This window comes from Myxocyprinus asiaticus, chromosome 47, assembly GCF_019703515.2.
Source record: "Myxocyprinus asiaticus isolate MX2 ecotype Aquarium Trade chromosome 47, UBuf_Myxa_2, whole genome shotgun sequence".
Classification (NCBI taxonomy): Eukaryota; Metazoa; Chordata; class Actinopteri; order Cypriniformes; family Catostomidae; genus Myxocyprinus; species Myxocyprinus asiaticus.
Genome location: NC_059390.1, coordinates 25,881,565 through 25,903,694, shown reverse-complemented (window position 1 = coordinate 25,903,694; position 22,130 = coordinate 25,881,565). Strand labels below are relative to the sequence as shown.

Genomic DNA, 22,130 nt, shown 5'->3' with positions numbered 1-22,130 from the left:
ATTATCTTTATATGGTGGCCTTTCTCAGCAAATATTTATATATGTGATTAATTGCAATTCATTTGATTAGTTAATTGCTATGTCATGTGATTAATTCCATTAAATCAACATTTTAATCAATTGACTTTTGAAACCGGGCATAAAAATGTATAATGATTGAATGGGGGAAAGAACTATATTATCTACTTCTAATATTGTCCCAATCAGACACACATTATCAATAATACTACAACTACTACTACTACGACTACTACAACTACAACTACTACTACTAATACTAATAATAATAATAAATAAAAACTGTAATACTGGCGAGTTCCAAAATGATCATGATTTACTGTGCACCCCTGGTCAAGATATGCCTTTAGCGCTGTGCCATGCAACTCAATGTATTTGGATACTTATTGTGTTTAGATCTCTTCCATCTTTGATTTTTGTGCCAGCATCAGCCATGTTTATGATACGATTTGTCTGGCAATCATTAGGTGTACTTCATATACAGTAGGTCAGAAAACAAAGTCAAAGTTGAATCTGTTTGAATTTTAAGCAGTGCCTTACAATTTTTGACCTGCACGAAACACAACGCTGGGGTAAAACTGTAGCTGTAGCATTGGGGGATGTTGACAAGTCACGTGAAAGGGCCTTGACACTTATTCTCAATTTACACACATATTGGTTAAAGGAGTGATGTACAAAAGGAGTGTCATAATGACATTTTCAAAGACAGGTGATAAGGAAGTAATTCACATTTTAAAGGATTACAACACTGTCCACATAAGAAGTGGGGAAGAGTTTGTGGCTAACGACACAGCTTAAAAGCATTTAAAAATGTTCTTTGTGTACCTGCAGGGAATCTAAATGATCGTTGTTAAAAGCACAAATGTTTGCTCTAGCCCTAAGCGTTCAAGAGTGCAAAAGTCAAAAAAAGTCATTTTTCAGTCAAAAATCATACACACACACACATCGTTCATAAATAGACAGATCAGAAGGATAGTAAAAGCCAAAATAGTGATTTTACAGATAGGACCAGCTCCCAGACAAAAACAAAAGTGTAAGCAGAATTGAAACAAATGTTGATGGCTGTGTAATTGTTGTGAAATCATTTTGTCTATAACAAAATGTACCAGCGAATTCCTTTCAAGAATAAGTACTCAACAATGTAACCTCAGAGTGTTCTGAAAGATGAAAACCATTATAGAAATTTGTTAAAACTACATAACATTTCAAAATACACACCAGTTAATCAATCTTATTTTCTTTTTGGTTGTTTCACATATCTGCAGAGTCAATAAAGTACATAGACCGATCTGCCACAACATTAAAACCACCTGCCTAATATTGTGTAGGTCCCCCTTGTGCCGCCAAAACAGTGCCAGCACACATCTCAGAATAGCATTCTGAGATGATATTCTTCTCACCACAATTGTACAGAGCGGCTATCTGAGTTACCGTAGACTTTGTCAGTTCGAACCAGTCTGGCCATTCTCTGTTGACCTCTCTCATCAAAAAGGAATTTCCATCCACAGAACTGCCACGCACAACCAGCCCATCTAGCACCAACAATCATGACACAGTCCAAATCACTGAAATCACATTTTTTTCCCATTCTGATGGTTGATGTGAACATTAACTGAAGCTCCTGACCTGTATCTGCATGATTTTATGCACTGCACTGCTGCCACACGATTAGCTGATTAGATAATCGCATGGATGATTGTTGGTGCCAGACGGGCTGGTTTGAGTATTTCTGTAACTGCTGATCTCCTGGGAGTTTCACAATCAACACTCTCTAGAATTTACTCCGAATGGTGCCAAAAACCAAAAACATCCAGTGAGCGGCAGTTTTGTGGATGGAAATGCCTTGTTGATATGAGATGTCATCAGATAATGTCCAGACTGGTTCGAACTAACAAAGTCTACTGTAACTCAGATACCGCTCTGTACAATCTTGGTGAGAAGAATATCATCTCAGAATGCTATTCTGAGATGCGAGTTGGTGCTGTTTTGGCGGCATGAGGGGGACCTACACAATATTAGGCAGGTGGTTTTAATGTTGTGGCCGATCAGTGTATCTTCATGTCTGTTAACTTATGCATATATATATATATATATATATTTTTTTTTTTTTAATTTTTTTTTTTTTATTATTATTATACTTCTTTCATGTATATATATATTTCATGTAGATAAATACTGTCAAAAAGTGTGCCTGGAGTGTTTATTAGTTCTTAAAACTATGTTGGTTTGAACTCTATATTAGGATACGAGAGCCACTAGGGGTCCTCTGTAGCCCTAGGCGTGGATCTGGGGGTATATACTGATGAGGGTGGTTATATGGTGGGGGTGGTGGAGGTAGGGGGGGCTGTGAACTGTCTTTCCCGCCCTGGTTTCCTCCTCCATTCGGTGAACGTACTGGCGTGGAGACAACAGATTGGATGAGCTGGTGATGAGTGGGACTCTGGTTGAGGAATGCCTCCAATCGACCATGACCACCTTTGTCCAAGACGATGACCTTGACGATTTGCTGGCACTGAATTAGCGTGTCGGGTCGTATGTCAGCCAGGGCCACGGGCTGGTGGGCATGTGAGGTTGTGGGGCTGGCGCATTGCAATGGCGGCTGTTGGAAGAGCTCCCTCTGGTGGTTGAGTATGGCGGTGCTCTCAGGGCTCGGCAGCGCCGCATTGAGCTGGTACGTCTGAAGCCTGTTGTGAATTGACACCTAGTTTAGAAAACAGTCAGAGATAGCATTATATGTTATAAGACTGTCCTCCTTCTACCGCCATCAGCCCTCTGGTGATAACACATGACAACAGACATGTGCAAGGTGTTGCGTGTGAACGTGAGCACAAGGGGTTCGCTCGGTGTCTTTCGAGACAAAGGTTGGGAAGCTAAAACGGGGATCAAGGAGTGGAAGGGTTTGGGGACCATGTGTGTTTGTGTCTCTAAGGCGTGTGGTAAATAAGAGAACACTGAGGGCCCTTGTGTCTCCCTTGGAAACCACTATTGCATAATGGGAAGAGGGAATGCAGAACGATTCAAAGAGAAAAGGGGACAAATAGGGGTGGAACAGGCTTAACAGGAAGTTAAACAATGAAAAAGGGGGTAATTGGACATTTACAGACAAAATACATCCAAATACATGCCAAGGGCAAGCATCAATAGTAATGTTGCTCCAACATGTGGTTGGGGCTCTGAAAAGAGGTGTGCTATTAATTTTCTGAAGCCTCGGTCACACTGCAAATTACATTGTCACTTGGTGTCGCTAGACTCTGCGATCTATGTCACTGGTGGGCGTTCCTACTGCTGTCGCTTTAATGTTATTGGTGGACTGCACATCTGGCCATGGTAGCTATGGAAATTCTGATAAAAGATTATACTGCCGGTAAAACGTAGGTATTGTAATTTGGCAAGGAATCAGTTCTATTGCCAGTAAAAATTTACATTTTGCATGGGAGAGTGTTTTTTATATAATCTGCAGCAGTGCTCAATGCATCATATCATGAACAAGATGAACAATCTATGTATGAATCAAACTCACTCGGAATGCCGACACGGGTTTCCATGCATCATTTATATTAGGCTATGTCCATATATGTGGTTACAGACAAATGACAAAGAACAGTGAAAACGCTCATAGAAACTTAAATTTTCCATCTTGCCAGCACTAAACTCCAGTATCTCACTCACAGCAGACGGGTGATGTGAGCTCCACTGTCTTTACTCTCATTGGTAGTCGCTCGCGAATGTCACTCGTAATTTGCATAAAGTTGAAATTTTCTCAACTTTGTCTTGTCGCTCGCCACAGCGATCTCTGTTGCTAATGGTCACTACAGCTCGTGTCGCCAGAAGTCGCTCTGTGTTTGAAGGAATCGTACTTCTGATTTTTGCTTGTTGGATGATAACATTGGGACCCGAACAATTTCTAGGCACAGGGGAGCAGCTGCCTACTTATGGGGTTTATGCAATTTCATTGTCAGAGTCCTCAGATGTTGTTACCCTTAACTTGGGGGAGGTCTCCCTTTAACATGTCACCATCTGAAAAGGATAGGGGCATGTGGGGGTTGCTTGGTCCCCCTTGAATGTTTTTCCATTGTTTCGGCGCTCCCCTTTGGGTACTGCACCTATGGGTTGCATATGCTGCATACAACCAGGGTTGGGGAGTAACGGAATACATGTAACGGGATCACGTATTTAAAATACAAAATATAAATAACTGTATTCCACTACAGTTACAATTTAAATCATTGGTAATTAGAATACAGTTACATTCAAAATGTATTTTGATTACCAAAGAGATTACTTTGCATTTTATTGTCATTTGTTTCATTTATTATTTAGTCCTTTCAGATGGAAAACATTTATACATATAAATGATGCGATCCAAAGTGCATTTGAACAGCGGTGAAACATTTTCTTATGATGTGTTACATTCATACGAGCAGACAGAGAAGTAAGTTTGAAGTAAGTTTGGAGCACAAGAAATAGAAATAAACCTTGTGTAAATTGTCAGCTTTACACTAAGCTAAAATGCTATTTCTAGCCATTTTACATGCACGTTACCAGACATGATCCTATTTTTTTATCAAGAAAATTCACGTTGGATCATAATTTCTTTTTTTCTAGCAAGACCTTTGATATTAGGGCAAAAATCATATTCTTGATAATAATTTTTGTATTGTTTTCCTCTAGAAATATCTGAATTTTTATAGTCAAAACAAGTGAAACAATCTACCAGTGCTGAAGAAGTAATCCAAAGTATTTAGAATACATTACTGACCTTGAGTAATCTAATGAAATATGTTACAAATTACATTTTACAGCATGTATTCTGTAATCTGTAGTGGAATACATTTTAAAAGTAACCCTCCCAACACTGCATACAATGTTTTGTGCCACTGTCTTGGGGGTGGACTCTTTTGAATTGGGCCACTAGGACACTACCAAGGAACCATAGGTAACCTAGGACTTGCATAATCAAGAACCTGTTCATTTTCAGACAATGTACAAATCTAGCTCACAAGAAGAGATTTCCTGGACTTGCACTCCATACTGTTACAAACAACTCTCTTTGACTCTACTCTAGCTGTTTCCTGACCTCTAATAAAGGTACTTCTCCAAAATTCTCAGCAGGACACTTCCTTGCCTCTGAGACTGATGACTTTTGCAGAGTAACTGAACTTTAGTACACAGTTCAAAATGTGAGTTCATTCTATGTGGTCTCAGGATATATGTCGGCTCTGAAAGGTTGGCTTGAGGGCTAAAGCAAGGGCATCAACCTCTTATGAATAAATCTCCCTGAGTGTTGAAGATAAAACAAAAAATAACTGACAGCGCAACACTCTGTTTGAGAGTATTAGCGGATGGGGCAATTTCAGTTGCAAAAGGACAAGCAATAGTTGGTGACAACTGATGATTATAGCAAATATGTGGGTTCTCCGTGCAGATACAGATGCTCATAAGGATGCTCATGACCATAAAGAGTAAACCTAGCAGCTGAACTGGAAAATAGGGTCAAAAATGAATGGGTAAAATGTAGAGCCCAACCGATATGGGATTTTTGAGACCGATACCGATTTTAGAGAGGGAAAATTCACCGATTATCGATATGGTGGCCGATATATTTAATTTTTGAGCTGGAATGAAAACAGACCTTTTCTATGTGAATTTTTCACCAATTTTGCATATGACTATGCAAAGATATATCGGTCGGGCACTAGTAAAATGTCCACATAATGAATCTTGCAGAATTTTAATATTTGTAAGATTTTTTTTTATTATATATATATATATATATATATTTCACTATATTTTACACTAGCCCTTGAAAAGCTGAAGGTTATAAAAAGGGATTCAGTGTAGCGATGGGAAGTCCCATTTCCATGAATCGGTTCTTGAAAAACATGGTTCTCAGTGCCAATGAGACATGAGCTGTTAATCCGGATCACTGATAATTGGACATGTCTGAAAGAGATGGTTGCCAGTTCAACGAGTCAGTGAGTTGATGACTTGAGAACCACTAGGACTGAATTAACAAATCGTTTGGTCTGGTTTTGTGAACAGATTCAACTGATTCATTAATAAGATCAAATTTAAAAAAAGATTTGTTCACGTTTGGACATTACTAGTTAAGTGCCTCTGCAGACATCGGCATGACTCAGTGACTCCCTTTGGGCTTAGTAGGCCATCTGTTGCAGCTCCACTTCCAGGCTCAGTGGGCCTCATGGTGCAGCTTCCCTTCTGGGCTTAGTGGGCCTTGTGGTGTTGCTTGACCTCTGGGCTCAGTGGGCCATGTGATGCAGCTCCACTCCAGGCTCAGTGGGCCTCATGGTGCAGCTCCACCTCCACCAGTTATATAAATTGCATCCTAACTGTGCATTTACTGTAGGCTGATATAAAACCCTTAAAGATACTTTTATACTTGATTTTGATTTAAATTTGTAGGTAACAGTGATAAATGTATTTCCTTTAATTCATCACACTGAAGTGTTAAGGCATAAATGGATGACACACTGATTGTTTTTATATGGTTAGAAAAATATTGCCCTCATAAAGGTCGTGGATGGCCCAGAAAATCAACTCCAGGTGGCAAATATTCCCCTTAATAATAATAATAATAAAACAAAATACATAAAAAAGAAAAGAAAAATTCTGACATTGTTTGAAAATGATCTTAACTGCTGATTTGCAGACTAGTAATCTAATAGTGTTAAAAATGTCTGTCTGTCATCTGTCATTCTAGTCATCTGCCTTTTAAAGGAAATAAAGAAAATGGCCATTTTACAAATATATATTTTTTCCTGATTCTTGTTGTTAACACAGTTATAACTTTGTCAGTGTATGTACATTCAAATATGAAAATTCAAAATATATAATCCAAAATTGCATGACATTTCTAATTATTTGATTGTATATTTAAAAAAATGCATGTTAAGCATCAAGTAATGCTATAATGTTTTTATGTTATTAATGAATATTTTTCATATTTCAATAAACTTCATTTGTTTAGTGCAGATTCCATTGCACAAACATATGTGCATACTCTAAATTTAATTTATAACATTTGTAAGGCTTTTTAATACTTATCTCTTGAGAAGGATCCAGTATAAAGAGCTAGAAAAATGGATCACATGGCAAATTGCCATAGAAATGTAAGCGCAGCGTAGTTCTAACGGGAAGACTAGCAGCTGTACATCATCGCGCCATTAGCTAGGTAACTCCTAGCCAATCACAGGTAAGCCATCATTTTATAAGTCTGCTCACATTCTATCACATTGCTGTTTCAGTCGTGCTAACACGGCAACCTCCACCACCCCACCACCACCAGTCGAGTCCCGTCCTGCACAGGGATAGGCTCCTCGCCCCTGCCTCATATCTCCGGCAGGATATGACGGTTCCGAGTACAACTTCTTCGGACTGCCAGATGGGGCTTACCCCAAAGAGAGACATTACATTTTCTGTTCTATATTCATCAAATAAATGTCATCTTGAATTTCACTCAAGTCTTCCTGATAGAACTACTAAATGCATTCTGTATAATGTGAAAACTCAACAAACCTATAACACAACTGAGCTCTAGCTTGCATTTTTCAATTCTCTTTTCAAATGTGTCTGTCCATCTTGGAACACTTTTCAGTGTTCACTCTTTTCAAGGCATGTCCATCTCAACCTTACATCCCATGCCAAGCTAACATGTGCCAATCACTGCCATGTATAACAGCCTGAACACATTTTAAAGTGTATTAAGGAAGTTCTGCTCATGTCTACATTGACAGGTGGCTCAGCTAGTCTATACTGGTTAGGCACCATGTTTCCTCAATTTCTGTGTCTCTCTCTTTCCTCCAGGAAAATGCTGGCGTTTCCACTGACCCCTCTGCTGTCTGCAATGTGTTCTGACAGTCCTGTGGCCTTTAGGGCTTTGCAGGGTGCTGACATTTACATGTGGCATGATTAAGGTGAGGTTTTGCAGTGCCAGACAGGAAGTTGCTGCCACTTTGATCATGCAGACTACTAGCAAGTCACTAATGTGCTACATCTAATGGCAGCAGATATGGAAACCTGCCTGCCAGACAAAACCTCTATGAGGCAAACCACTCTTATCTAAAATTAACACTTTCAACAACCGCAAACTAGTGCATTTAGATAATTTACCATCCATACAGGCCAGATTATCATTCTTGCAGAGCAAATGAAACCATGCATTATGTTGCGATTCCCAAAAAAATCACCAACCTGCAATTTGCTCCATTTTATTTACTCACCAATGCCAATTCACCTATTTTTACTTGCATTTGATGACTGAGTGTTAATTTTGCCCCCTGCATGCAGATATCTGTGTGCTAACTGCTTTCCCACAACTTCAACTAAACTACATTTTGCAATGAGTGAGTACTATTTAGGTTTCTAATATGTGGTAATGAGATCATAACCAGAGGGCTTGTGGAGATATGAATAACTACTTATGAAAGCTGTCTTGTCGCACAGCGGAAGTGTGTCTCTTTGATTAAAATTTACCGGCCCAGTGCTTGTTTGCCAGTGTGTCCTTAAGTTACCTCACATGCACATGAGACGTTGTAATGTCAGGATGCTATTCACACGACCCTCTGGTAATGTATTTTAAGTAGGGTGTCTTTCATACCCCTGCAGAGAGGTGAAGGTGCTACATCACATTAATGTTAGAGTTAACTGTGGTTGCCACAGTGGAAACATTGAACTCTGAAACTCAGACGTCTGGTTTCAGGCTGGGTTCGTGGTCAGTTTTTCATGTATAACTTAAAGTTTTTATTGGGTTTAATGAAAATTAAAAATGACAAATACAAATTATTCATAATTAATGTAAATGATATGCTAAATTATTAATGCTTTAATTTTAAGGTAACTTGTTTTGTTCATGCGCCCACACACAATCGTTCATCATCGAGTTTTGCAAGCAGTTTCCAAGTGATTTTGGGTCCAGGTTGAGATCAATATTAAATGTGACTTTACCTGTTAGGCCATTTTGGGTTACAGGGTTGGGGGCATGCACTTAAAAGGTTTAAAGGCAGAAATGTGAAGCTTATATTAATTTTTCTGCACACAAAAAAAGTGCTATTTGAGCAATAAAGATGTCTAAACTATCTTTTAAGTTATACTGGGCTACTGTTTTAGGTGGATAAACTTTATGGTGGATCACAAAAAAAAAAAAAAAAAAAAAAGCAGCTCTATTTACACTTATGCATTTGGCAGACGCTTTTATCCAAAGCAACTTACAGTGCCCTGATTACAGGGACAATCCCCCTGAAGCAACCTGGAGTTAAGTGTCTTGCTCAAGGACACAATGGTGGTGGCTGTGGGGATTGAACCAACAACCTTCTGCTTATCAGTTCAGTGCTTTAGTCCACTACACCAAACTAATGCACGCAAACTAATGCACGCAAAAAATGCAAAACATGTCGGTCACGCTCTTGAAATTCTCCTCCACACCGCATTGTTAATTTAACAGGAGGGGGCAGCAGTGTGCAGATGAGTTTGACTTCTAGGTGAATGCTTTTGACTTTTTTTTGCTGTGGTGGCAATACCATTAAGAATGACTTTAGGGGAAATGGAAGGTCATTTGGCTGAGGATGCTGCGCTTTCAGTGCAGCGGGAACATATGGCTTTTTTGGCCTGTTAAATTTCACTGACTTTATGTTGTATGAGCTGTCATCTGTGCAGTTTGCTTGACGGATGTTTCTAGGGGTCTGGAGGGACTTACCTGTGTGAACACTTAGCTCTTACCTCTACTGCATTGTGTCCACTCTGTGATGTGTTCATTTCCTGTTTGCCTAGGTAAAGAAAAGAGTCCAAATCAGATTAAATATTAAAAGATTTGTACTATATATACAGTGCAAGATAATAATTTTGGTTACATAAATGTGAAAGTAGATTTTTTTTCATAAGCAACAAAGGGGAACAATGGTTAAATCTAACGAAAACATGCTAGGTCACATGAAAAAATAAGGTAAAATAAATACATAAATAAATTACATATTTTTAAGACTGGGGTGGAATATGACCCAGACATATTCTTGAGATTTATCCATTCATGGGTGAGAAAAAAAAAAAAAAAAAAAAATGCACTGCATACACTATACAAGAACCAATCCATGAAAGTTCTATTGGACTGAAGTCTGGAGGCAGTGGACATTAATGAACTAAGTAGACATTTTCTTTATCACCAGATTTGTTTTTGTATGACTTTGATGTGTGCTTGTCACTATCTAACTGAAGACTGCCAGACTGCCAAAAAATCCAGCAAAACAACTCTAAAATGACAATGCCTTCTCCATCACTGACAGTAGAAACCAAAGATGCAGAACACATGTAATAGCACTCCCTAACTCTCTTCAGAAACCTAGTGAACTACCTTGCTGTTTAAGCAGCTACTGTACCTTCCAAGGCAGCTTCCTAGCTGAAAAAGTGACTGATTTGAAACGCTCTTTAGGTAGCAACTCTGCATACATACAAATAACACTCCTCAAGCAAAGTGCACATAAAAATACAATCATAAAAAAAAATAAAAAAAGGGGAAGAAATACATTAGTTTGATTTTCATAGATGCAGGCCTCCCACCATATTCAGATTAGTAGTGGACCAATATGGTTTTTAAATGGTTGATTCTTTGGTTTATAATTTAATAAAATTATAATTTTCAGCTTACTGAGGTTTGGAACAGAGGTACTGTTTCCTGAATTTGCGACTTCAAGCAAGTGTATTCAAATTATCAGGTAATATATGCTGAATGTTAAGAATATGAAATGCAACAGGTGAATGTGTGTGGTGTGTGGTGTGTGCTGTAAAGTACCTGAAGGAGAACCCTGCCTGCCCCTCAACTCAAGCTGAGTCCCGTTGTTCTTGATGGAGTGAGTTTTGGCTCCCTGTTGCTTCTCCAACTCCCCTACAAACACACATACATAGAGGGAGAGAGACAGAGGGATATGATGCCACAAATGCTTAAACACAGACACACATACAAGCACACTCTAACAGGCTCATGCACAAAGCTACACACAAAATGTCACAAAATTCCATGTTCCTTCCGCCTATACACAACAGAGCTCCAAATCACCACCTGGATGATAATTGCCATTTCTATTGTCATTTCTAATCACACCACAAAAGAGCTTTGGATGAACATAAGGACTCTTTTAAGGAAAATATGCCACCTGATTTAATGATGCCATAAGAAAGATCTATACTAGATAAAAAACTTTTGACTGCAAAAAGAATTCCTAACAACCAATCATCCAGTTATTAAACACAAGTATGGTACCTAATTAAACACAATCATACCACGGGTCTGTTGAATGCTTGATTCTGATTGGCTCCCGGATGTTCTAAGGTGTGCAATTATTTTTCAAGGAAACACACAGGCTACCACAACAAAATAACCAATTAAAACAAAGTCACTGGTTAAAGTAAATCGGTTAAGAACATCAAAACAATGTCTAAAATATCCTACATTTACTGTATTTCAATTTTGGTTCAAAAGAGCCCTCGTGCTCCCTCGTCTCCCCCACACTTACACACACACACACACATACACCTGCATGCACTACCTTGTTACTCCAATGCCAAAAAGTAGCGCATCCTCCGTTGCTAGTTCTAATGTGACGTTTTAGAATTAGCAATGAAGGCTTGAGCTGTATCAAAGGAAGATACACTTGATCAAAACACAACAGTTTATATATTATCTGAAATATCTGTGTGAAAAACCCTCATGCTCCCCCTCTCACACACACACTCTCACACACGTGGACACACATTATACACATAACGCACACACTTAAGGCCCAAACATACTCATGAGAGAAAAACAGAGTCCTCATTAGCACACTCCTGCATCTCAGTGGGGATGACATTTTTTTTATTAAGGTTTACAACGGGAATATGGCAACACACATTTTGGCGAATTTGAAGTGATGTTACTTCTGACGAGAGCTTCAACAAAAAAAGGGTAATCCCAGAAGTGAGATATCTCTTTTTCTCAGTTTCTCTCTTTCGATACCTCAAATACAAACTCACACACTAACACTCACACACACACACACACACACACACACACACACAAACACACACGCACACACAAAAGCACTAACGTGTTACTCCAGCAAGTCCTCCAGTGAAGCAGCGCAAGCCTCGCAATCCCCCGTTGCTAGTTGTGAAGTGACGTTTTCGAATTAGCAAGGAAGGCACGGACTGTATTAAAGCAGGACACTGAATCCGTGGTGAAAGAAAGTAGTTCCTCTCATAAGAGCATTTTAGGGATGAAAACCAGAAAATATCTTGAGATAAAATCCTGAACGATGTCTTAAGGTGTTGTAACTGTGGTATAAGCGGAATAATTGACTTCGGCCTGTCGTGACCGCATTACCACCTCAGGTGTGCATTATTTTTAAAGAGTTCAATGGTCCGTCGTCAGTTATTCCATACATATTGCTGTAGTAAATCAGAGGATAAAAGGAGGATACAAATGTCATCTTGTCTTTTATTAAAGTCCTGAGAATGGAGCAGACATGCGGACATTAATGTGAAGCAAAAGAGAAAACCTGCACATTCATTTTGCAATTGCCTACAAAAACTAAATATATAAATAAATTACAAAAAAAAGTAATCTTTGTTTTCATGTTGGTTTCATACATGTCTGAACACTTTTTAATTGATGATGATAATTTAATGACTATAAAGATGTCAAGAGATGTTACCATCAAGTTCAAAGTGAGTGTTCACTAGTTTTTTGACAGATTGAATCATCTATATCATTAAGTTTTCTTGGGGTGGTTACCATTTCATATTTGAACTGAACTAACTTGCCATGTCATAAAAAGGTCATATTAACTGATATTTTAAAGAGCCTCATGAAACACAGTCATTATTGTCTAAAGGGGTTCTCTCTGTTATGTAATTTCCCATTTTATTGTTTTATTGTCACATGACAACAAAATAGGTGTGTTTGACTTCATGCAGCACTGTACAGAGCAATCGGCACTGGATTTGAAGCAGTGCATGTCGGTTAGAAATTTTGTATGACTTGAGACGGCGCCACCATCACATCACCATGACGTATGCCATCAAAGTACTGCGAGAGCGATTCCAGACCAACCGACTGGTGCAGCAGCTGCCCCAGAGGAGCTGCACAAGCTCTGAATGATGACGCAGCTTATTCGAGATTGGTTGGACTCAAAACGTGACAGTGGTGACTTGTGTTTGAGTTTGCAATGGCCTACTTCACATACTACTCTTACTACTTCTGCTATATCAATCTATGGCAGAAATAGTAAGAGTAGTATGGAAGTATGCCATTACCATGATGTTTAATCTGACACCTCCAGTTTGGCGAAAGCTCTCACAAATCTGTTTTTATAACAGTACATTTTGCTTATTTCATGTTTATTATAGTAATATCATATTTATTCATAAAAAATAAAAATAAAATAAAAATGATTAAAAATACTGATAATAAATAATACAGGCTTTTATTTAACTTTCTTCTTGTACAGACAGCAGGCACTGTATTAAGCAGCACATAACCTTTTCAAATGAATAATGTTTCTGGTTATTTTATGTAAAATTCAAACCTCTGTCTATCTGAATTCCACTTCATCTGCAATAAAGAAAACACACATCATATTATCTGCCGTGACTGATGTAGGTTCAGCACACGATGGATTGATGGCTCTCTTTTCAGCTCCTCCCCTGACTGCAACTGGCAAATCTTGCCGATCGGTAAGGCAAGATGCAGTTCAACCTATCGGCTTTCTTTATGTTGGCTACACCATACTGAATTTGATGTGGCAAACAAAAGTTTTCTCAAATATTAATAACATTTTAAATATATGGTTTATATTTGCCAAAAGTTAACCAAAGAACTGTTGCCAAGTGGCAGATATCTGCAGAAGGTTTACAACAGAACTGTTTGCCAGTTGAAGCAGATATTTGCCAAAGGTTCACAACAGAACTGTTTGCCATTAGTGGTACATATTTGCTGATGATTAACAACAGAACATTTTGCCAGTAGTGACAGATAGTTTCCAAAGGTATGCAAAGAACTGTTTGCCAGTAGTGGTAGACTTTTGGCCAAGGTTAGCCAAAGAGCTGTCTGCCAGTAATGGCAGATATTTGCTGAAAGTTCACCACAGAACTGTTTGCCAGTAGTGACAGATATTTGGCAAATATTTGCCAAAGTGTGGCAGATATTTGCCGAAGATTCACAACAGAACTGTTTTCCAGTTGAGACAGCTATTTGGCAAAGGTTCACAAGAGAACTGTTAGCTAGAAGTGGCAGATATTTGCCAAAAATTCACAAAAGAACAGTGTTCCAGTAATGGCAGATATTAGCTGAGGCTTTACAACAGAATGGTTTTCCAGAGTTGGCAGATATTTGGCAACGGTTCTCAGCAGAACTGTCTGTAACTAGTGGCAGAAATTTGGAGAATGGTCACAACAGAATTGTTTGCCAATAGTGGCAGATTGACTGAAGGTTCACAATAGAACTGTTTGCCAGTTGAGGCAGATATTTGTTGAATGTTCACAATAGAACTGTTTGCCAGTTGAGGCAGATTTTTCTTGAAGGTTCACAACAGATCTGTTTGCCAGTTGAGGCAGATAATCGCCGAAGGTTGATAATAGAACTTTTTGCCAGTTGAGGCAGATATTTGATGAGGGTTCTCAGCAGAACTGTCTGCCAGTATTACCAGATATTTGTTGAAGGTTCACAACACAAATATTTGCCAATAGTGGCAGATTGACCGAAGGTTCACAATAGAATTATTTGCCAGTTGAGGCAGATATTTGCCAAACGTTCGCAACAGAACTGTTTGCCGGTAGTGGCAGACATTTGCAAAATTTTTGCAAAAGTACTGTTAGCCAGTAGGGGCAGATATTTGCTGAAGGTTCACAAAAGAACTGATGGCTAGTGTTGGCAGATATTTGCCAAAAGTTCACTACAGAACTGTTTGCCAGTTGTGACAGATATTTGCCGAAGATTCACAATAGAACTGTTTGCCAGTTGAAGCAGATATTTGCCGTAGGTTCACAACAAGAGCTGTTTGCTATTAGTGGCATATATTTGACAAAGGATTACCAAAGAACTGACTGCCAGTAGTGGCATATATTTGACAAAGTTTCATAACAGAACTGTTTGCCAGTTGAGGCAGATATTAGCTAAAGTTTCACAAAAGAACCGTTTGCCAGTAGTGGCAGATATTTGCCAAAAGGTTTGCCAATAAATTGTTTTACAGCAGTGGCAGATATTTGCCGAAGATTCACAATAGAACTGTTTGCCAGTTGAAGCAGATATTTGCCGTAGGTTCACAACAAGAGCTGTTTGCTATTAGTGGCATATATTTGACAAAGGATTACCAAAGAACTGACTGCCAGTAGTGGCATATATTTGACAAAGTTTCATAACAGAACTGTTTGCCAGTTGAGGCAGATATTAGCTAAAGTTTCACAAAAGAACCGTTTGCCAGTAGTGGCAGATATTTGTCAAAGCTTTGCCAAATAACGTTTTGCCAGTTGAGGCAGATACTTACCGAATGTTCACAAAATAACTGTTTGCCAGTAGTGGCAGATATTTGCCAAAGGTTCTGAGCAGAACTGTTTGCCAGAATTGGCAAACTGTCCACTTGTTGCCAAACATTCACAACTACCGATGGGAAGCTGCATCATTTGACCATAGAGTTACCATACCATACAGTTTTGAAAGTAACTGCAAATTTGAAACAAATAAACAGTTTTTTGCAAGGGTTGCTATTATTCATTTTTTACAATAGACAAATACACTGAATGCTGTTAAAAGTATTAATGTACAAACTCATTCACATCTGAATTGTAAGGGAGGAAAACAAAGTTTATTTTCTGAGGAGAAAAATTTGTAGCTTTGTAGATGACAGCTTTCAGCTCAGCATGAGGAAAAGATGAGGGAGGGAGAGAGAAAGAGAGAGAGAGAAAGAGAGAGAGAGAGAGAGAGAGAGAGAGAGAGAGAGAGAGGGATACAGCTGTATTCTTGAAAGACTGTAAAGGTGCTTACCTCCTCACTGAAACTGCTGACATAGATACACACACAGCACAAGACTTCCCATAGTCCCTTGCTCTCTCTATCACAGTTTGTAATGAACACCAACCAGCCTCAGCAGAATATGCACTTTGATGTTCACAAGCACTCAGCCCTCTCTCTTTCTGTCTGTCTGTCTTCCTTTCTTTCTCTCTCTCTCTCTCATAAAAACCTTAAGATGTGTTTCAAGAACTCTTCCTTTTCCCAGTCTTTCTTATATTGTTACTTTAGAGGATATTTGGAAGCCTGACTGCATTGTAAAAATGATTTTTTTATTTTATTTATTTAATAAACAACTCTTTGAGGGTCCTAAAGGACAGATGTACACTACCGGTCAACAGTTTTGAAACACTTACTCATTCTTTATTTTATATATATATAATTTTTTTTTGTTGTTTTTTTTTTTTTTTTTTTTTTCACATTTTAGAATAATAGTAAAGTCATCAAAACTATGGAATAACATAAATGAAACTATGGGAATTATGTTGTGACTAAACAAAATCCAAAATAAATCAAAACTGTGTTATATTTTAGCATTTTCAAAGTAGTCACCCTTTGCCTAGAATTTTCAGAAATGTACTCTTGACATTTTCTCAACCAACTTCTTGAGGTATCACCCTGGGATGCTTTTTAAACAGTATTGAAGGAGTTCCCATCTATGTTGGGCACTTATTGGCTGCTGTTCTTTATTATTTGGTCCAAGTCATCAATTTCAAAAACTTTTTTATTTATTTATTTATTTTTTATTTAATTTTAGATTTATAATGAAATAAATTAATATGGTGGCACAATTATATTTTTGTCTACAAAACTAATTTCAAACATTTAAGCATACGCCTTCAGATCAAAAGATTTTTAAGATCATGGGAAACATTTTGTGAAAAGTGTTTCAAAACTTTTGACCGGTAGTGTATAAGGAGAGGAAACATACACACATTATATGATTTGAGACCATTAAATGTAAATAAGAGGGATATACAGAAATTTACTGTTTTGATACTTAATCATTATATAAAATGCTGCAGCTGCAAGTGCTGTTGGGTTGATGGATTATTTTAAGTGGTACTGCACTTGCTGGGGCACTATTACTATTGCTCATATTTAGGGTTAGGGATTTGAACAACCCTCTAACCATTAGTATTAAACTTTGGCACACAATTCATCCTATACTATGTTGCTGATAGTAATGATACCTGAAATCATGAGGCTTGTTGAGGAGAGGTGTACTATTACTTTTCTAAACAATTGCACTTACAAAAAAAAACTGAGCCATATCTAGGGACCTGGGCCCATATTCACAAAAAAATACTGGCTAAAAGTAGCTCCTAAAACGGAAATGTAGGAGCAACTCATAAAAATTTTGGGCGTAGAGATGCAGTTACTCTCCCACGAACCGAAACAACCCAATTACACCAGGGATACATTTTGACAACTTTGGGTTCATTGGCCACAGGCAAAGTGAAACTGTGTAGCGTGGATAAATTGGGAATTTCTGTTATCCATCAGCAGAATCATCTATCATATGCCCTCTCCCGACTGCACATTGTCCTAAAATTCTATCTATCTATAAAATCTATCTATCTATCTATCTATCTATCTATCTATCCATCACGCTGGTCTGTCACCGCCTCTTCAGCCCTTGGACCGACCTCACATTTCTACTGGCAGGCGTTCCCCTAGAGCAGGTCTCCAGGCAGGTCATGGTTACGACAGACGCCTCCAAAACGGGCTGGGGCGCTGTATGCAATGGGCAGCCAGCCGCCGGCTCCTGGATGGGCCCGCGGCTGCGTTGGCACATCAACTGCCTCGAGTTGTTGGCAATTCTGCTCGCCCTGTGTAGATTTCGGCCGTTGATCCAGGACAAGCATGTGTTAGTTCGGACAGACATCACGGCAACGGTGGCATACATCAACCGTCAAGGCTGTTTACGCTCCCGTTGTATGTCACAACTCACCCACTGTCTCCTCCTCTGGAGTCAGCAGCACCTCAAGTAACTGCGAGCCACTCACATCCCGGGCGACCTCAACACTGCAGCGGATGTGCTGTCATGACAGGTTACCCTCAGGGGAGAGTGGAGACTCCACCCTCTGGTGGTCCAGCTGATTTGGAGTCGATTCGGGCAGGCACAGGTAGACCTGTTCGCTTCCCTAGAATCCTCCCACTGCCCGCTCTGGTACACCCTGACCAAGGTACCTCTCGGTATAGACACGCTGGCACACAGCTGGCCCCCTGGACTACACAAATATGTGTTTCCCCCAGTGAGCCAACTTGCACAGACCCTGTGCAAGGTCAGGGAGGACAAGGAGCAGGTCGTCCTGGTAGCACCCTGCTGGCCTACACAGATGTGGTTCTCAGACCTCACACTCCTCGCGACAGCCCCCCCCCCCCCCCCCCGGTGAATTCCCCTGAGGAAGGACCTTCTTTCTCAGGGGCGGGGCACCATCTGGCACACTCAACCAGACCTCTGGAATCTCCATGTCTGGCCCCTGGATGGGATGCAGAAGACTTAAGTGGCCTACCACCAGTGGTGGTGGACACGATCACTCAGGCTAGGGCCCCCTCTACAAGGTGCCTGTATGCCTTGAAGTGGCATCTGTTCGCTAAGTGTTTTTCTTCCCGACGCGAAGACCCCCAGAGATGCGCAATCAGATTGGTGATTTCCTTCCTGCAGGAGAGGTTGGAAGGGCGGCTGTCCCCCTCCACCTTGAAGGTGTATGTAGCCGCTATAGCAGCACACCACGACACAGTGGACGGTAAGTCCTTAGGGAAGCACGACCTGATCATCAGGTTCCTGAGAGGTGCCAGGAGGTTGAATCCCTTCAGACCATGCCTCATTCCCTCATGGGACCTCTCTGTAGTTCTTCAGGGTCTACAGGGAGCCCCCTTTGAGCCCCTGCAGTCAGCTGAGCTTAAGGCACTCTCTTTGAAGACTGCCCACTTGACTGTGCTCACTTCCATCAAGAGAGTAGGAGACCTGCAAGCATTCTCTGTCAGCGTAACGTGCCTGAAGTGGAAAACTGGGGGCCTGGGTTGCTCAGTGGTAAAAGATGCTGACTACCACCCCTGGAGTTCGCTAGTTTGAATCCCAGGTCGTGCTGAGTGACTCCAGCCAGGTCTCCTAAGCAACCAAATTGGCCCAGTTGCTAGGGAGGGTAGAGTCACACGGGGTAACCTCCTCGTGGTCGCTATAATGTGGTTCGCTCTCGGAGGGGCGCATGGTGAGTTGAGCGCGGATGCCGCGATGGATGGCATGAAGCCTCCACACGTGCTATGTCTCCTTGGCAATGCGCTCAACAAGCCATGTGATAAGATGTGCGGATTGATGGTCTCAGATGTGGAGGCAACTGGGATTCATCCTCCGCCACCCGGATTGAGGCGAAGCACTACGCAGCCATGAGGACTTAAAAGCACACTGGGAATTGGGCATTCCAAATTGGGTGAAAAAAAAAAGAGGTGAAAAATTCAGGGATCTCTTGATACCAAGCCAAGGTCAGGTAGACCAAGAAAGATTTCAGCCACAACTGCCAGAAGAATTGTTCGGGATACAAAGAAAAACCCACAGGTAACCTCAGGAGAAATACAGGCTGTTCTGGAAAAAGACAATGTGGTTGTTTCAAGGAGCACAATACGACGATACTTGAACAAAAATGAGCTGCATGGTCGAGTTGCCAGAAAGAAGCCTTTACTGCGCCAGTGCCACAAAAAAGCCTGGTTACAATATGCCCGACAACACCTTGACACGCCTCACAGCTTCTGACACACTGTAATTTGGAGTGATGAGACCAAAATAGAGCTTTATGGTCACAACCATAAGCGCTATGTTTGGAGAGGGGTCAACAAGGCCTATAGTGAAAAGAATACCATCCACACTGTGAAGCATGGTGGTGGCTCTCTGATGTTTTGGGGGTGTGTGAGCTATAAAGGCACGGGGAATCTTGTGAAAATTGATGGCAAGATAAATGCAGCATGTTATCAGAAAATACTGGCAGAAAATGTGCATTCTTCTGCACGAAAGCTGCACATGGGACACTCTTGGACATTCCAGCATGACAATGACCCTAAGCACAAGGCCAAGTTGACCCTCCAGTGGTTACAGCAGAAAAAGGTGAAGGTTCTGGAGTGGCCATCACAGTCTCCTGACCTTATCATCGAGCCACTCAGGGGAGATCTCAAATGGCGGTTCATGCAAGACGACCAAAGACTTTGCATGACGTGGAGGCATTTTGCCAAGACGAATGGGCAGCTATACCACCTGCAAGAACTTGGGTCCTCATAGACAACTATTACAAAAGACTGCATGCTGTCATTGATGCTAAAGGGGGCAATACACAGTATTAAGAACTAAGGGTATGCAGACTTTTGAACAGGGGTCATTTAATTTTTTTCTTTGTTGCCATGTTTTGTTTTATGATTGTGCCATTCTGTTATAACCTACAGTTGAATATGAATCCCATAAGAAATAAAAGAAATGTGTTTTGCCTGCTCACTCATGTTTTCTTTAAAAATGGTACATATTTAACCAATTCTCAGAGGGTATGCAAACTTTTGAGCACAATTGTATATATATATATATATATATATATATATATATATATTTATCGGGATACATATTTTTTTATATTTATCCCGCTTTCTGTCTATGTGGAATTTGCTGACGAACAGCTCTTCCCTTTCTACCAATCACTTTAGCCGATTTAAAAGAGCATGCTCATAAATGTGACATCATCCATAGCAACAAGGTCAACTCCGTCTTACTCTTATCTTAATATTTCCTTACTAAAACTTGCTCTTAGCAGTTTGTGAATATTTTTTAAGCAAAAACTCCTAGCTAGGAACTCTTTGGAGAACTCCTAGTGGTAAGATAAAAATCTTTGTGAATATGGGCCCTGAATATCACAGAGACTTTGACAGGTGGACTCTTTTGACTTGGACCAGTAAGTAACCACCTAGCAACCACCCATAACACCTTAGCAATCTAGCAATTGCGTATCCTCTGTATCCTATAATATGCACTTGCATATGATAATCTCAAATTTGGATAAAAAAAATATTGCTGCAAAAGCCAACACATTGCACGCATTTGGCCCTGATGTATAGACTAACTATAATGTGTGCTCTTGCGTTACTGTGGAGGTGAGCAAATGTTTTGGTTGCCATACCAAACACAGGAGCCATTTTAAGTCATACAAGTCACATGGTAACATGGTCACGTGACACAACATGACAATCAAACTCCCACAATATATACAGTACCAACACTGAATGAAATAATTGAATGAGGACACTGACCGCAAGAAAACTTGTTACCTTGGATGTGGTCAGCTTATAACCAATGTTTCACATTCTGGAGGTCTTGTAGCCATGAGATATTTTTTAAAATCATACACGTGATCCTACACCTCCAATATATTTCCTGGTTGATATGGCAGAACTTGTGCTTACTAAAAATTACTTTATTTACAACAATTATTTCTTTTTTACAGGAAGAGGGTACAGCAATGGGAGCAACATTTGCCCCTGATTTTGCATGTTGCTTCATGTCTTTCCTTAAACAAGAACATGTTTTTAACAATAATCTTTTTTCACACTATCTTATTTTTTATAAATTGTACATAGACAATATCTTGATTTGGACAGGAGAAGATGCAGTATTAGAACATGTTGTGAATTATATGAATAACCTTGTCCCTACCATCAAATTGAATATAGAAGTGAGTGATTCCAAAATTAATTTTCTAGACTACCCCCCTGAAGAAAGGGCTTCCATTTAGTCAGTTTCTTCATATTAAGTGAATACGCACAAACAACAATGACTTTGAGGAGGAGGTAGAAAAGATGTATAACTAGTTTCTTCAGAGAGTATATATTCTTTGACTTGTTGGGCAAAGACATGTTGGGAAACTATGATTATAAATGATTTTATATATTTTAAAAATCATGATTTTGAATTATGATATTGTCTTTGTGTATTAATGATTTGTATCAATTAGTTTTTATATTGTGTAAGGTGTATTGGTGTTGGTATGTATTGTGGGAGTTTGATTACCATGTTGTGTCATGT

General features: G+C 39.7%; 1 protein-coding gene across 3 annotated transcripts in view; it reads right to left on the bottom strand.

Annotated features, from left to right (window-relative positions):
* Positions 1-2,108: 2,108 nt before the first annotated feature.
* iqsec3a (IQ motif and Sec7 domain ArfGEF 3a) overlaps positions 2,109-22,130 on the bottom strand; it is a 258,589-nt gene continuing 238,567 nt past the window's right edge. For 2 of the 3 annotated variants that reach the window (XM_051691264.1, XM_051691266.1), the window contains 3 exons: positions 10,820-10,912; positions 9,754-9,800; positions 2,109-2,719 (listed from right to left, as the gene is read on the bottom strand). In XM_051691264.1, the coding sequence (XP_051547224.1) occupies positions 2,252-2,719; positions 9,754-9,800; positions 10,820-10,912 (608 nt within the window). In that variant the 3' untranslated portion in view covers positions 2,109-2,251. The remainder of the gene's footprint in view (positions 2,720-9,753; positions 9,801-10,819; positions 10,913-22,130) is intronic. The other variant, XM_051691265.1, reaches the window with a different exon arrangement.